Below are 16,112 nucleotides of genomic sequence, written 5' to 3' on the forward strand. Positions count from 1 at the left end.
ATGTTGTAATTTCCTTGCTAGTTTATCCTTCTTGAACTGTGGTGATGCTACCTCACTGTCTCACTGGGGTGTTCCCATGAGCTTGTTTACAAACTGCTTTGAAAAATGGAAAAGGTTACTTTTTACATTACTGCACTTGAGAAAGCTAAACATTTAGAAGCAAATCATTAGGCTTAGCATTTTGGTTTTTCTTTATTTGCAAATAGACGTCTACCTGGAAGTTTTTTGTTATTCTCCACTCTTTTAATGGGAAGGCCTGAGGAAAAAGTCTGAGTGTGGATTTGCTTGCTTAGCAAGTACACAGCAACTTCCTCCATGATCAAACACAGAGAACCTCACGGCAACAGAGGAGATGAGAAGCTGGCAGAAGACAGATTCTGATTTGTTTTCCAGTTTCTTGTCTACCCTCAAAAATGTGGATGGTATAGCTATCCAGTCAAAGTGTCATTGTGGAATACATGCCAAGAGCATTTTTATTACAGCACCAAAACATTTTTTTGTGATTTCCATATTAAAATTATACATTCTGAAACTTTGGATGACATACAAATGATGAAAAAAGTGACATAGGTATGCAGTTACAGCCTTGCAATCCACATGACCTTACTGCTGTAAGAGAAAGAAAAATAGTCTGATAACTGTAAAATGACTTTCAAAATGTGACCTGAATTTTCAGAGAGCCTGAAGCAACAGTTCTGAAGTGAGCTGCCATCATCATTTCATTGGGAGTTAATTCAGTTCTGAATGAGGGTACTGTAAACAGTGATTTTTAAAATGTTCTTCTGCTTTTCAGAGCTCCTAATAAGAGAGATGATGTATATTGTACTGATCTACAGCAGTGTTTGTAAGTTGAGGATGCAGGCTGACAAATAAAGACCTGAAGCTGTTGGAGATGAGAAGGCTGAAGGAGGATGACTTGTAGTTAGTTTTCTGCAGATGCCCCGTTTTGGAAAGCACTGTTCTAAGTAGAGAATAACGTGTAGAAAGGATTTCCATGGTGACTTGCAAGTGAATTTTTAATGTATTTTTAGATCTCTGGTTGTAGAAATCTGTTATCTGCCTAATTAACAAGTGTTTTTCATTCTGCTTTGAAAACAAAAGCACCTAATGACTAAAGTACATTTTTGAGTGTTCATTATCAAGATATCTTAATGTATTATGTACTATTTTCTCCTTATATAGAGCATCTGATGAAATTACAAATGGAAGAGCTTGTAGAATTTCTGCAGGAGTCTTTAGCCAAGGATTTCTTCTATGAAGATGACTTTGTAATAGAGCAGCTCCAAAATTCTATATCAGAATTGAAACGAGCAAAGCTGGATTTACCAGTAGCTGGTAAGAAACTTGCACATATGCAGAGTTAGATATTTGCAACTCTTCACACATTGTTAGTTTTTTAAATGTTAATTCATGCTGTTGAAAACTGTGCAAATATTTTCCTCTTCATCACTGCATACATTTGGGGAGTTTTTACCCAAAAATATTTTACAGTGTAAAATCAGCACTTTTCCTTTCATGAATTTCCTCTTCTTTTGGTGTTTTGTTTACTGGTTTTAAGCTAATAGCAAAGCACTTTGAAAAATACCATGTACTGGTAATTTTATTAACTTGAATTTATAAAACCTTTCAGATACAGGATTAAATACCAAGGTTTCAAAGTGTCTGAAACACTACATTGCCTGAGAATCCAGACTGTTTTGTAGATTGATTAGATATGGACCAAACTTCAGGTCAAATAGCTTCTTCTGTTAGTCAAATCCAGATTTTTAATTTCTTGTAAGAGATAGACCTTCTGGGTGTTTAATTGAATAGTTTTCTTTGTTTCTTCTTAGTGTTTGTACTTTTTGGTTACAGATAAGAGATGGTTGTTTCATGTGGCCCTACTTATGAAATGTATGGGATCTCTTCTTCCTCTTAAGATTCTATTCTCTTTTCTATCCCTATCTCCATAGTCTTTAATTAGAATTTTTCTTGTGATTACTCAGAGCCCTTTTACTTTATCCTTGCTAACTGTAGGAAAGTATGTGACAAAATGTTTTTTTAAAAATTACAAACATGGCAGAATTTACCTTGAATTAACTTAATAAAGCTGCTATGGTTAGCTTTCAGAAGTTAAGAAGTGTCAGAATAAAGATTGCCTGTGTAGCATTGTTGTGATAATTTATTCTTTCATTAATGAACTTAATTTTTCTGTTTCTGTAGATATTATTTATCGCACACAGTATTGGGCTGTGTCAGAACTACTCATCACAAGTAAATACCTGTTTCATCTGGTTCTTAGCAGATCTGTTCCTATGGAGTACAAACACTTTCCGTATATTTGTTTCTTCTTTTGGTTCTTGTCAGCGTTTCCATTTCTCTTGCTCCATATTCCTGTGTTTTACCCTCTTCCTGAATTTCTGTACAATCTGTCCAGCAGAATTTCTTCCAGCCACAGTAGGTGTAAGTCTTTCACCTTTTAATCAGTTGCTTCCCCTTTCTCACCACAGCATTCCTGTTCTACCTTCTCTCCATCTTTTTTTCCCCAAGCTAAGTTTCAATCTTGACTTTCTCTTCAGAAGAAGTTGCTCTTTGTCACTGCTCTTCAGCCACGTGCTGTCTCAGGCATCTTGTCACAGTGGTGACAAATATGAGCAGCTGTGTCCTTTAACATCAGCTCCACACCACCACGTTACATAGATCACAGGAGTCCTGTCTCTTAAATCTTAAATACAGAGTTCTCCATGGTTGTGTTTCAGCAGTGAGGGGGTTATCCCAACAACTTCAGTTGTTTGTCGATGCGTAGACTTTTTTATGGATGTTTTAAAGTAAATTTCATCAGTGAAAAGTTCCACTTGAAACCGTGGTAGGGGAAGAATTGGGAAAGATTTTTGTAGTTTGCTACTTGATAGAGTTAGTTTATCTTCCAGCCTAGAAAATCATGTGCATGTAGGTTGTGTTGAGCTTCTCTGTGGAAAATACAGAATTTACTGGAAATTTTCTTGATTCAGAAGGCAGAAAGTGTGTTCCTAACTTATTTATGTTTTAAGGCCTTTGTTTTGGTAGAACATAAAATGCCTTCAGATGGAAGTTTGTTTGAGAATACTGTGGATTATCACAGAAAATTCAAGGACGATTGAGGTGACGTAAGTCACCCACCTTGTGACAGAAAATGTGAGACTCAAGGAGTCTTCTTGTGGCTACCAACAGCAAGGAATGGTGACTGTGTCTTCTTGCCAAGACACTTTGGCAATGGGATACAGTTGTTTGATTTCATACTGTGCACACTTAGGTGTAACTTCTGATATGGTGAGCTGACAGGATGCTAATTGTTTTGAGCCACATTGGTTCTTAATTTTGGTAGCTAAAGCAACATTGGTAACAAAATGTCTTTGTGTGTTGGTTTTTTTTCCCCTCAGCATGAATGAGAGAAGTTTAATTTTAAAAAACAGGAAGACGAAAGCCAAAGTAAAGTGTATTTTGATGCTGGAATTGAGCTTTTTCCTTTTTGATTTCAAACTAGCCTGGACAAGCCTTTCTGTGTGGTGTGTTTTTGCTAGGGGTAGAAGGGAACATTACTTAACCTTACACAGAATAAAAATAAAATGCCTTCATCCTAATCCTTGGGAATCTAGCTGATTTGTCTGCTCTTATCTCTGCTTGAGTGAGGCTGCCTCATTCGTTCTTCATAGGAACTTCATAAGCCTTTGGTTTTATTTTATTTTTTAAAATTTTCTGCACTCTCTTAATCTTGGTTTTATTAATCACTGTCTTCAAGCAATATTCTTTTACAGGTTCTGAACATTCTCTAGACATTCAGCTTTGCTCATGTGTTGTGGCAGGTTGATCCTGGTAGGATACTGTGTGCTGTCCTCAGCTGGGCAGAGGAGACAAAACAAAACAAGACTTCTGGATCAAGATAAGAATAGGGAGGGATCGATCACTCAGCACTTACCATCCTGGGCAGAACAGACTTGACTTGAGGAAATGAATTGAATTTATCATGAATTAAATCAAAGTAGGATAGTGAGAAATAAAATCTTTAAAAAAACCTTCCCCCACTCTTCCCTTCTTCATGGGTTCAACTTCACTCCCATTTTTTTTTCTACCTCCTCCTCCCCAGCAGCACAGGGAGGGGCAGGGAATTAGAGTTGTGATCAGTTCATCGTTTCTGCTGCTTCTTTCTCACGAGGTGAGGACTCCCTCACACTTCCCTTTCTCCAGCTTGGGGTCCCTCCCACAGGCTGCCAAAACCTGGCCATGTAAACTCCATAGAGATGTCTGGCTCTACTGTCTTTACTACCTCGAGTCTTACTGTTTTTCTCCTAATTTAATCTAAAACATATGAAACTATTATATGTGGTACAGACACAAAAAACACTAGCCTGCTCATTTAAGTATTCACTGTAGCCTGAGAAAATAATGTTTATTTTAGTTTTCTCAGCTGAAATCAAAGCACTGCTTCCTGTCTTGTACGTTTTTTATTTTTTTCACTGAGCAAGAATTATACCTTTAAGAACTAAAGTAAAAATGCATGTTAGGAAAAAAGAAAAAAAATCTTCATCTTGCAATTGCATCAGTATCAGTCATCCAGGAATAGCAGTGAGCTAATTAAGCTCAGTGGAATTTTCCATCTGGCATCCTTTGTTAGGCTGTATAGATTTTCCTGCCCTAGTAGGGTAAGCTGCAGTAGGATATTAAAAGAGGTAATAACTTTCGTGTTACTTTAAAGTGGATGTCTGTTTATGTCTGATGTAGCTTTCTCTGGCTCACTTCCTCCATGGCTTCTCTCACTGAATTAAGGAGCTCCTTGTTCCCTTCAGAGCAGAGAAGGAAGGGACTTGTTTAACATTTTCTCACTGATAAAGCCCCTAAAATGCTCAGCCAGAAAACATGGGTGTTAAGGGGATCTTGCTAATTTTGGATGTCAGTGAGCTGCTTTTGTCAATACCAGGGTTGTTTAGCATAAAGAAAACCATGGATTTTTCCTGCTTTCTGTGCTGATTTCTAGTTGAGCGCTGACCAGTGTAGGGTAGCCCATACTTTGCAACTGTAACCTCCAGAGGATGGCTTGGAACTCCAGTGCTTTTCCTACAGGAACCCAAGGTGGGTTCCCTCTCTTCCTGTGATTCTGGAGATGGGGGGCTGTGTGATAAGCGCACCTCTTACTGGGAAGCTGTGGTTGTTGAGACCTTGGAGAAGGGAGGCTGTGACAGCTGTACATAGAAACTGTCCTTGAAGGTACTTCTCTGACACACCCTCAAAAAGAAGAAAAGGCATTTGGTATTTTCTGGGTTGCCTGGAACATGATGAAAGGTGTCCACATCATGGCTGGTTCTTGAACAGCTCTCTCACCTAAATCTGTGTGACTTTACATATTCTTCTGGAGCCAGATCCAGTGTAGATTCAACAGTCTCTTCCTTAATTCAAGGATGATGTTAAGACCATAATGAGAAGAACTTTCTTGGTATACACCACTGATTTCCAAAATTCCTCGATGCAAATTCTTTCCTTGTCTGTTATTTAAAACAGCAGCTAAATTCTATAAATGCTCACAAGATACGGATAGAATTTCCAGCTTTGCTGTAATTTTTTCCTGTAGGACTACATGAATAATGCAATGCTTAATTAACAATATTTATATATGGATAGATTTTTATAGTGTCTGACTTTAATAAACAGAAGTGCTTACCAGTGAAAGTTCCATATTAAAAATATGTTGCTGAAAACAGTTTATTAATCCAGTGCTTTGTAAACAAGACAGCCAGGGCCACCTTCAAGTCTTGAAGCCCCTCAGGTATGTTCTTGAGACAATTTCTCACCTGTGTTTTAATATAAGGTGTCCTGAAAAGGGAAGGGCAGAGGGGTCCTGAGTTGGATTTTTAGCACTGGAAGTTTAATAGACTTTACAGCAGCTGAAAGCCTTAAATCAGAGATAAAGGTCTTGTACCTTAATTTTAAAGCAATATTGGCAAATTTGGAATCTGCGTGTGTCCTTGTGATTAACACCAGCTTTAAACTGCAGTTCTTGTAGTTTTCCCAATCTTTTCTGTATTCAGGGAAAACTAGTAAAATTTGAATCTTGCATTTGCCATAAATTTTTAAATGTTTATCCGATATTTATCTTTGAAGTTAAATGTTATTAAATTTATTATCAGTATCTTTTATTTACTTACCTATTTTACATAGTCTTCGGTGATAGTGGAGAAATGTATTATACTACCTTAGTAATCTATTAAATATCGTCTGGTCTCTCCTGTTAATGAGCCTTTTGACAGCCAAAACAATAGAAATACGTAGTTCAGCTTGACTTTCCTGTTTCTGATGGTGTCTTTCTTTTGGTTGTGTTTTGTTTCAGAGGAATTTTGGATTTTTCTCTTGTACTTCAAGAATACACAAGTAGCTATTTCAGACAATGCACTTCATGTTTTAATCAACTAAACTATTTTTTCTGCCTTGTTTCTTGTGTGATGCAGCTATTTTACAAGACTGTGAACTAAAATAATACGTGGAATTATACTAATATAGTTTGTATGTATCCTCAGCAGTTTTAGATGTTGGCTTTGCATCATTTAAAAATCTTTACTGTTTAAAACGTGCATGATCTTTAAACACGTGATCCAGATGGTTGTGTTGGTGGTCATTTCTAGTATTGCTGTTTAAAACTGACTTTTCAAGGAAGTATATTTTCTGGAAGAAATGTGGAATTAGGAATGTAAAGCACAGTGGCTAATTTTACAAATTTCTTTTTTTGCAAGGGCACCTTACAGACATGCAGCTGGTCACCTGTATCTTCTGGCTGATGACTAAATCTGTTGAAATTTCTGTTGTTTATCTGAATGCAGATGTTCATAAAATAAGTTCTCCTTACTGTCAGTACTACTAAAGTGACACAGCATCAGAGAGGCAAGAGTGCTTTTTGTTCTCCCTTCAAGTTGTCCAGCAGTATTTCATTTAGCAACTCCTTTGCCAGTGATAGAGGAGGACCAGAGGTTGACTTTCAGACAGCAGCTTGAGCTTCTAGTGCAGGCACTTAAATTTCTTTAAAATTCTCCTGGACTTGTAAACCGAAGAAGATGGGATGTCACTGGTGGAAAATAAACACAAAATTTCAAGATGTCATTTTAAGAGTTGTTTTTATGACCATTACCATCCTTGAAAATTGTGTTAGAACAGTCAAAGTGCATGTATTCTGGTGCTGAAATTAAGGACTAGACTGTTATTCACCGGAGAGAGCACTTAAAGCACTTTACTCCAATTACATGTCTGCTACTCGATGCATGAGGCTGTTAGTGCCTCCTGAAGCGATTATCTGTAAAAGTCTTGTAGTGGAGTTCGACTTCCACTGGGTGGCGGCCAAGGCTTGTTTGAGCAGGAGGAAGTCAGGAGGCAAACTTTCTTTTATATGACTTGTATTTCTTACCTTTTGGGGAACAGTCAGATCTGCTCATATTTGCTTTGCTCCTTTTCATGTCAGGGAATATGTTTGCCAACAACAAACAAGCATTTGATTGTTCTTGTTTTGCTTAAATTGTCTCTCTCCACTTCCATTACTCTCCTTCCTCATCCATTTTTCACCCTATTTCCTTTGTTGTTTGCTTATTTTATGCTATACTGCATAGAAGCCAACTAAACCACTGCCTTTCTTTTAAAGGAAAAATAGAAAATCTATAGTTCCTGCTCTGTAAATTCTGATACAAGCTATTATATTGCTTGTCTTTGGGAAAAGCCAGTAACTAAACTGTCTAGAAACCTACTCTGTTGAAGGAAGGAAGGAGAGAAGATGAGAGTAGAGATATCCATATCTCACAGGAATACTGGCAACTTGGGAAAAATCTCATTGCCCAGATCACTTCAGAGGACAAAGGGACATTTGGATGATTGTAGAGGTCAAAACAGTCACAGCTGAACTAGACAGCTGTGTCTTAACAACTAGTTTTAAAAAGCTTTCGATTCTTGTATGTAAACATCACAGATCGTATAGAAAAGCACTTGTCCCAAAAGTACTTCTTGTAGAAATCAGCAGTTTCTCCATTTCTCTGTCAGACAGCTATATCCAGACAGTGAATTAACTCAGATCTTGGATCAACAACACAAACAGGTATTCAATTGAATTTCCTTGAAAACACCCAAATAAAATTTCTCCGTGTTCAGATCTGAGGAGTTGGAACAGTGAGTTTAGTTGAAGTAGTAAAGGAGATGGTTGAGAATTGTATGTGAGGCTTTAGGCAGATTTGGAGTGGAAAAATGGTAGATAAAAGAAATGTGGCTTGAAGGAATTGGTGCTTTTGCATGCTTGTCTGGCAAGCTGTTTGTGCACCTCTTCAGGTAGAGATGTTTGTTGTGACTTGGTTTCTTTTGTTTGCTTTTGCATTATGGTTTCTTTTCCTCAGCTTTTTGCTTTTACCACCTTTTTTCTTTCTTTCTTGCCAGCATGCAGCATCATGGGTTTCTTGCTGTTACTGCTGATAGTGGATGGCTTAAAGTATTCCCAACACAGTTGGCATGCTATTTGTGCATTGGAAGAGTGTCCCATTGTAGTCATGTGCATCGTGGTAATTTTGGTTATCCTCTACTTGTTTATTTTGTGAACTTTTTTGAACTTCTTTTTTTTTTTTTTTAAGTATTTATTAGTTTCACTGGAATTGGCAACTGTTTGCATGTGTGTGTGTATGGGCATTTAGGTATGATTTGTACATTTAAATTAGAATTAAGTAGCCATTTTTCAGTTTCAAAAAAATTTCCTTTAAAAGGCGACTGGTTTGCAGGATGTCTTTTTGGTGGAACGTAATAGATCCTTACACAATTCTTTCCCTCCCAGCACTTTTTATGGCAGAAGGTGATCAGTGCTGGAGCACCTTTGAACCAGAACAAGGCCTGTTCTGGTAGCCTTAATTCCTAAGTTGATACCTCCAGCAATGTGGCCTTGCTTAGTTCCACAAGCAGATGTGGGAGACTGAGCAACCAGTGCCACTTGTTTGTGTCCAAGGTCAAGTTAAACCGAGTTCTGTGGTAGCCCTGTGGCTAAGGTTCAACCTGTATTTCTTCTTTTCCCCACTGAGCCTCCCTCCTTCCACACGTTCTCATTGTTCTGTATTTTGTTTTCCCTGAAAGCACTAAGCTCTGGTGTTACCAGCCTATAAACATGGTATCATGCTGTTAAAATGCAGAGGCTTTCTTCTAAATGAGCTGTTGTCTTGCACCACTTTCCTTGTTGCTCAGGATTTGAATTAGTGTTGAATTCTAACAATTTCACTACAGACATGGCAAGATTTCTCTAGTAATTTTACAGCTGTAATTTGTGTTACAGGATACATCATCTGGACCATGCAGCCCACATATGCCTGCTTGTAGGGTGTTCCTTTACCCTGAAATGAGAAGGAAAGGTGGTGCAAAGCAGCCTTGGTAGAATTCAATAAAAATGGCTGCAGTATTCTCACTTGGGTTTATTAGAGCTTAATTGTAATTAGGAAACCTTAAGTGTGTGAAATTAAAAACCAAAAACTCACACAAACCCCACCTTTATTGTGCAACCAAGTGTATTTAAAGGATCTCCTATTGCTCTGTAGGCATTTCTTAGAGTAAAAGCTGGGAGAAAAGAAATCAGTTCATGCTTTTGATGACCCTGGGCAAATGAAGGAAGCATTGCAGCTACCAGAGGAACTGGTCTTCAGATTTTTATATATATGATTAGAATATTTTAACTTCAAGTGTGGAAGAAAGTAAACACTTTTTCTAAAACATGTCTTGCATACAAGGACAGAAATTAAATAATTTAGAGATGTTGCAGAGCCATTTTCTTGTGCTATTGCATAACTGCTTTGGATCTCCTGGAGGCTATAAACGGATTAGCAGCCTATAAAGATTAGTTTTGTATGATTTAGGTGGCAGGTTTTTGGTATATATTTTGTACATACCAGAGTATTTTTTCTTAATTCAGACTTCATGCTATTTTCACATTCAAGATTAGTAAGACTGAAAGCACTGCAATCTATGGTTTGAATATCAGGAATATTTATTATGTGCAAAATGCACTTTTATTTAAGAGACAAGATCTTCAGCTTTGCCTAACCCTGTATTTGAGGATGCAGATGGAATTAAGTGATACAAATGCCTCTTGCCAAACAGAATCAAGTTCAGAAAGTGAACTCCTATTCATAAAGACTAAAGGACAATTTTGGAGAGGCTGGTGCAGCAGTCAGTGTATTGAGGAGCTGTTAAATCACCCTTTTTTACAGCATCCATGCAACTCTTTCCTTTGTCCCCTCATCTGTTCTTCCAGTGGTGGAACACTCCCTTGCTGGGGAGTGCGGATCTGAGAGCCCTGTTCCAGATTTTAGCCTCATCTGGGAATAGTGGGGGGGCCCATATGGAAAGAGGCCAAACATCAGACTTAAAATTTCAGAGCTGCTCATTGGAGCCTAATGCTGAGGTTAGGCCCCACCATGTGCTATATGTGAAGTGAGGTTTCTGAAGTTATTTCTGAAGCAAAGGGTAGGTTTCCATATGATCTTTGGCTCTTAGGCAGAAAAATCAAGAAAAGACTAGTTTAATTGTTTGGCAAAGCCAGTCTATTTCTATTAAGTGCTTTTATTTAGTTACCTTGTCGTGACACACAGCACTGTTGTGTTCCTCTCTGCTGTCTTCCTGCTATGGCCTGGCTGGCTCAAACTCTGAGTTTTCATTTAGTTTATACAGCAACTGATCTGTGCTGGTAGTTTGTTATGCTGCTATAATAAATAACAGTGACCTTGGCTGCTGGCTTTCCTCAGTGTATCTGTATCATGAGCCACTCATCAAAGATTGAGCTCCTGCTCATGCCTGTATAAATGAACATAGCTCACTTGTAACCACAGCACTTGTCAGGGAGAGACATTTGTGTGTATTCACTCCTGTGAACCCTTGTAGACAAACAAAAAGAATTTAAATTACAAATAGCTACAAAGTGAGGTGCTAACTCTGATTATTTTACCAACAGCCATTTTATGTAATTTATTTTGCATAGCACTTAAGTAAGGGTAGCCATTCTGTTTTCCTCCTTACAGCAGAGCTTCTGCTGTACAAATAGGTACACAGTGAGTAGGATTTGTTTGGTAATGCTGACTTTAAAACTTTTTTTTTTTTTTTAAATGCTGAACATCAAATGAATTAAATCTAGATTAATACATTTAATGGGAAGTGCATGACCTTTTCTTCTTATAATGGGAAAGTAATGGATTACACAATTAAATAAGTTATATGCAAGTAGATATGACAAAAGACTTTGGCTGCAATTATGAAGGGTGTTGACTGCTAAGGAGAAGGACTGCAGTAGAAGATTTGATGGGAGTTGTTCTGTGAGCAGCATCGAGTGCCATGAAACGCTTCTTTATTGTTTCTGTATGTCAGTGTGGGTTGCTCTGGGTCCCCACACAGTTGATGTTTACCACTGGCTGTTACAATGTATTGAGCTCCAGTCTGGGAGAACTTTCCATTCATGTCCTTGTCCTGTAAATGATGTCCTTGTGTTTGGCAAAACCCGGCCACGGAACACTCAATTGAAACCATGACGTAGCTGGTATTGGTGTCAGCTGCTTCAGTTGTTCTGTATTGATAAAAAGCTGAACTGAAAAAAAAATTCTGTGTCTAGAGCCTTTTACTGGAGGTTTTTAATACTGAGGATGAAATTTTTAGGCAGGGAGGGTTTTAGGAGGAATAAGGTCTTAATTGTGCAGATGTTAATGAGGAGCTCCACCTAAAAACTGAAGTGAGAGACAGTTCAAAGATGTCATCTGGGAACTGTGTGCATGTGAGGGAGGAGCTGATAGTGTAGCTTGCTAGAGGTGAACATGAAAAGATGAATGAATGGAGAACAGTCAGTTGGGAGAGGGATATTGGGAAGGATTTTTAAAGTGGACAAAGTAGTTTGCTTAATGTGACAGTGTGAGGAGGCTTCCATACAGAGTAGGTGTTGTAACCAGCATGTCATCTAGAAAAATAGGGGTTTTTTCAGCAGTGTCATGACAGAGCAAAAGCTTGGTAAGTTTGCATGAGCTGTAGGAAGGAAAAACTGGTTGGGATAAGAGGTTAAAGAAAATCTCTGTTTGATGTCAGGGTACAGAAGAACCTTTGAGATGTCCAGCAGAATGGTGACCCAGAGAGAGGCCCAGTTAAGTTGTAGTTATTTTTGCTTACATGACCAAAAGGTCAAAGAAGGCTTCTGCGCAAAGGTGAATTTATGTTATTATTGTTCTTGTTTTAGGTAAAGAAGATGAATTTCCAAAGAAGCCATTGGGGCAGATTCCATCAGGACCTCAGCCTTCTGTGCTTAACTCCACTCCAGTGCTTAATGGACAGAACAGTACTGGTACACAAGCAGCAAGAAGGACAGAGAGAAGACCATCCACAGAAGAAGAACCAGAAAGTTCACCAAATGACCGAAAAAGAAACATTTCTGTGGAAAAGAAACCTTCCTTAAAACAGCAAAAGATTCAACCAATAGAGACACAAAACAGTTTGCCTAAGAGTGAGGTAGATACCAGAAAAAAGCCTCCACCAACAGAGCCAGACAATTCGAGTCTATACAATAATGCAGCTGCTAATCAAAATTCTAATGCTACTTCCAATACAAGAAGGGAATTTGTACCTAAGTGGAATAAACCGTCTGATATCAAAATAATGGAAAAGACAATGCAACTTACTGCAGAGGTGAAAGGGAAGCCAGTAAACCATTTGGTTTTGGGCCCACCACCAAGTCCTGGAGAAATGCAGCCTTTGAATGTAAAGCAAAAGGTGAGGGTTTTGGATGCTGATGAAGGTAAGCGAGGGTCTAATGCATCTCAGTACGACAATGTTTCAGATGATGAAACTGAGAATGAGAATGTTGTTGAAGAGATGCTTGAGAGAGTTCATCCACAGAGTCCTAGGCAGGTAGCATTTTCTAACAGTCCAAGAAAGCAAATAGAAAAAATACCAGCTCCTTTAAAAATACCCAATAATTACACCTTCACTTCACAACCCAGATCTCCAAAATACGCATCTCAGTCTGATGGCCCACCTCATGGACTGAATGTAAAACAGCCACTGCCAGGTTATAGTAATCCCCCTACTTACTATGGGAATTCTCCAAAGCATGTTTCCAGTATAGGCAGTACAAGTTCTGCACCTCTGCATTACCACGGGAATCGACCCAGCCCCTCTGGAAGGCCATACCCTCCTTTTATATCAGTCGATTATTCCCCAAATAAACTGCAAATGAATTCCTATCCTGCCAGTCGCCAAAATCCTCTTTCACCAGCCCCTGCTCAGACAGAAGTTGCTCCTGTTGATGCTTATACCAGCAACTCGAGGTCCTCCCCAGGTGTCAAGTTCATAATCCCTCCAGCAGATTATTTACCAGAGGAGAGAAAGTGGCCAGACGCCACCTTTGTCTACAGACACGATCTCTACAGGCAGCCCTGGAGCCAAGACCTTAACAAAGGCCACTTGGATAATTTCCAGAAATACCAGCATTTTCAGTCAACACCTTTACAAGACCACAGTCTTCCTGCTGTTTCTGTGGATAGTCCAGTAAGATACAGGACTTCCCCAGCCTTTGAAGAGAATGGTTCCCCACAGTACCAATATTCCAGCCCGTCAGCTCAAGCCCAACACTATCGGAACAGAACTGATGGATTGTCTATGCATGAATCTGTGCTTCTCTGAGAATCTGGCTGAGCTTAGTAAAATGGCAAGAACCAAAACCAGTTGAACAGTACTGTGTTACCACCTCAGTTCTCTGAAATGTGGATGGTTCATGTCAGTTCAAAAATAATGACACTATTTCAGAGATGTTTCAGACTTTGGTTGAAGGCTGGTGGAGTTCTTGGACTTGCATGGAAGCTACTGGAAGTGATCTAATGCACATAGACATAGCAATAAGCTCATATATGTCATGTGGTTCATGCTGTCATCGCTCCTTACATTTAAATAACTTGTGTTACAATCCTTCTGCCTAAAATCTGTAACACACTGAAAAGTTTTATTTTGACTGACATTGTTAATGCACTGTATGGATTGTGTGTGTGCGCCTGTGTGAGTGTGCACTTACAGTACACAAACTCATATGGAAAAGAGCTAAAGAGTTTAAATGTAAATGCATTTAACTTTGGGCAAAGCTCGTGAAGTACTTTTATTTCATATTAATTTTTCTTTGTAATTTATTTGAGAAGCCATTCATTTTGAATGGGAATTTCTGTCATTTTTATACAGCTGCCTCAGCATCCCAGTATCTGTTCTGGGCAGGAGAGATGCTTTGGGATTATTAATTTAATCATATGTGAGAGTTAATTTCCTCTCCTTTGACTACTGTTTGTCATTTTCCTCAGCAGGAAGGAGCAGGCAGGCAAAAGCAGAAAGCCAAAAATGTCTCTCTAATCTGGCTAAGAAATGGTGCTTAAATTCAGGGCAGTGTTTAGGGGTTTTTTAGGTGCATCGAAAGTGGAGAACTTGTACCTTCTCACCCAAATCTACCTTCAGAATGTCATTCTATATGCAAAATACTGGAGCACAGTGAGACTAATGCCAGATACAGAAATGGTGCTGCGCCCTTCACTTTTTGCCATGCTGTGCTGTCAGACTAAAACTGGTTGCAGGGCCAAATCTCACAGGTATCAGAGAATTGCACAGCTCCTTGACACCTCTGTGAAGTGCATACAGGAGTCTGAGCTTTGCTCCAGGCTTGATATTCCCCAAGCTGTGTGAGTATGCAATGTCCCCTCTCTTAAGCTTTGTCGAGTGGATTCTGTTGTGTTTTTGCCCTTTTCCCCCCCAAATTGCCGGCGGGTTCGTGTCTGTGCTGGGCCCTGTGCTGCTGTGGTGTCGGGCTGCTCGCACTGCGCGGTGTTTTACACTAAAATGACGCTGACTGTTGTTAACAGGAACCTTAAACTCCTGCTAATATAAGTAATTCTAATTAGTGTTTGCAGCCTTTTCTACTTTGTGTTTTCCTTTCTTTGACTGTGAATTGGGGGTGGAATTAAAAGCAGGTGAAGTGGCACATGTAGGATGTAGTCCTGTGAGCTGCAGGACGTGCTGACCTCTCACGGGGAGCTGAGGCAGAGGAGGGTCTCTCCAGAAGAAGTCCTTGGAGTGCTGAACTGAGAGATTTCTCTTAATACTGAAGTACTAAACATTGGTATCAACACCAGTTTGGTATGGTTTGGAAGGTTGTCCTGTTCCCTTTTGTTTTGTAAGGTTTGTTAACTGAAAACATAGAAATGGATATTATTTTTTTTTTTTCCTTTAAAGAATGAGCTTTAGTGCCTATTATTGCTGCAGGTTGGCTCTGTAAGTTTTAAGGTACAGAAGTAAAACAATTTTTACAAGTGGAAGTAACATTTACTTAGTTTGTTTCAAAACTTTTTTTTTTGTGTATATAACGTGTCTGATGTAATTTTTAATAACTGGGCAATTTTATGGTTTAAAAATTGCAAATGGCAGTGAAGTAACTGTAGCCAAGCACTACACTGAAATCCTGAACTAAAATTGTGAAGATAAATATGACTTGGGCTTACTTTAGTTCTGATTGCTTACAGCAGCTTAGAAATGTATGTATATAATATTGTGGCTAAGTGTAATAATCTCAGTGTTTAATGATGGTTCTGTAATTCATAACGAGGCTGTACAATTTATTTGTGCAAACAACATGAGGCTCCAAAATATGTATCAGCATTAGTAAATACTGTAGATTTTTATATATAAAATATATACACACTATTTTCTTATTTCATCTGCAACAGTTTTATAACTGTGTACCCTATTTTGATGTGACTGTATTTTTAACATGTTAAAATAATAATAATTAAGCTTATGTTGTTTTGTCTTTATTCTTAATTATTTGATTAGCTCCAAACTGGACTTTTTCTATTCTCAGCACAAATAATTGCTTTTCATAAATGAATCATGTATATATATGATGTAGCCTATTTAATTTGTACATGTTTATTTTTATACTGAGCAGTCTGGATACAATCTATATAGTGCTTTTGCATTATTGCAGAAGCGGCAAGATCATTGATTGTAGTTTATTACACTGCTAAACCTTAGCCTATCATTTGCAAAAGCTAGGAGCATAAACTATGATCATAATTTACTGGGTTTTTTTGTTCTAATAA

At 38.4% G+C, this 16,112-nt stretch overlaps 1 protein-coding gene across 5 annotated transcripts in view; it reads left to right on the forward strand.

Annotated features, from left to right (window-relative positions):
* The window catches only part of USP6NL (USP6 N-terminal like), a 112,529-nt gene extending 96,721 nt beyond the window's left edge, over window positions 1-15,808 (forward strand). For all 5 annotated transcript variants that reach the window (XM_048300744.1, XM_048300746.1, XM_048300745.1 and 2 more), the window contains 2 exons: window positions 1,183-1,335; window positions 12,221-15,808. In XM_048300744.1, the coding sequence (XP_048156701.1) occupies window positions 1,183-1,335; window positions 12,221-13,662 (1,595 nt within the window). In that variant the 3' untranslated portion in view covers window positions 13,663-15,808. The remainder of the gene's footprint in view (window positions 1-1,182; window positions 1,336-12,220) is intronic.
* The last annotated feature ends 304 nt before the right edge of the window (window positions 15,809-16,112 follow it).

The sequence above is a fragment of the Corvus hawaiiensis genome, chromosome 4 (assembly GCF_020740725.1).
Source record: "Corvus hawaiiensis isolate bCorHaw1 chromosome 4, bCorHaw1.pri.cur, whole genome shotgun sequence".
Taxonomy (NCBI): Eukaryota; Metazoa; Chordata; class Aves; order Passeriformes; family Corvidae; genus Corvus; species Corvus hawaiiensis.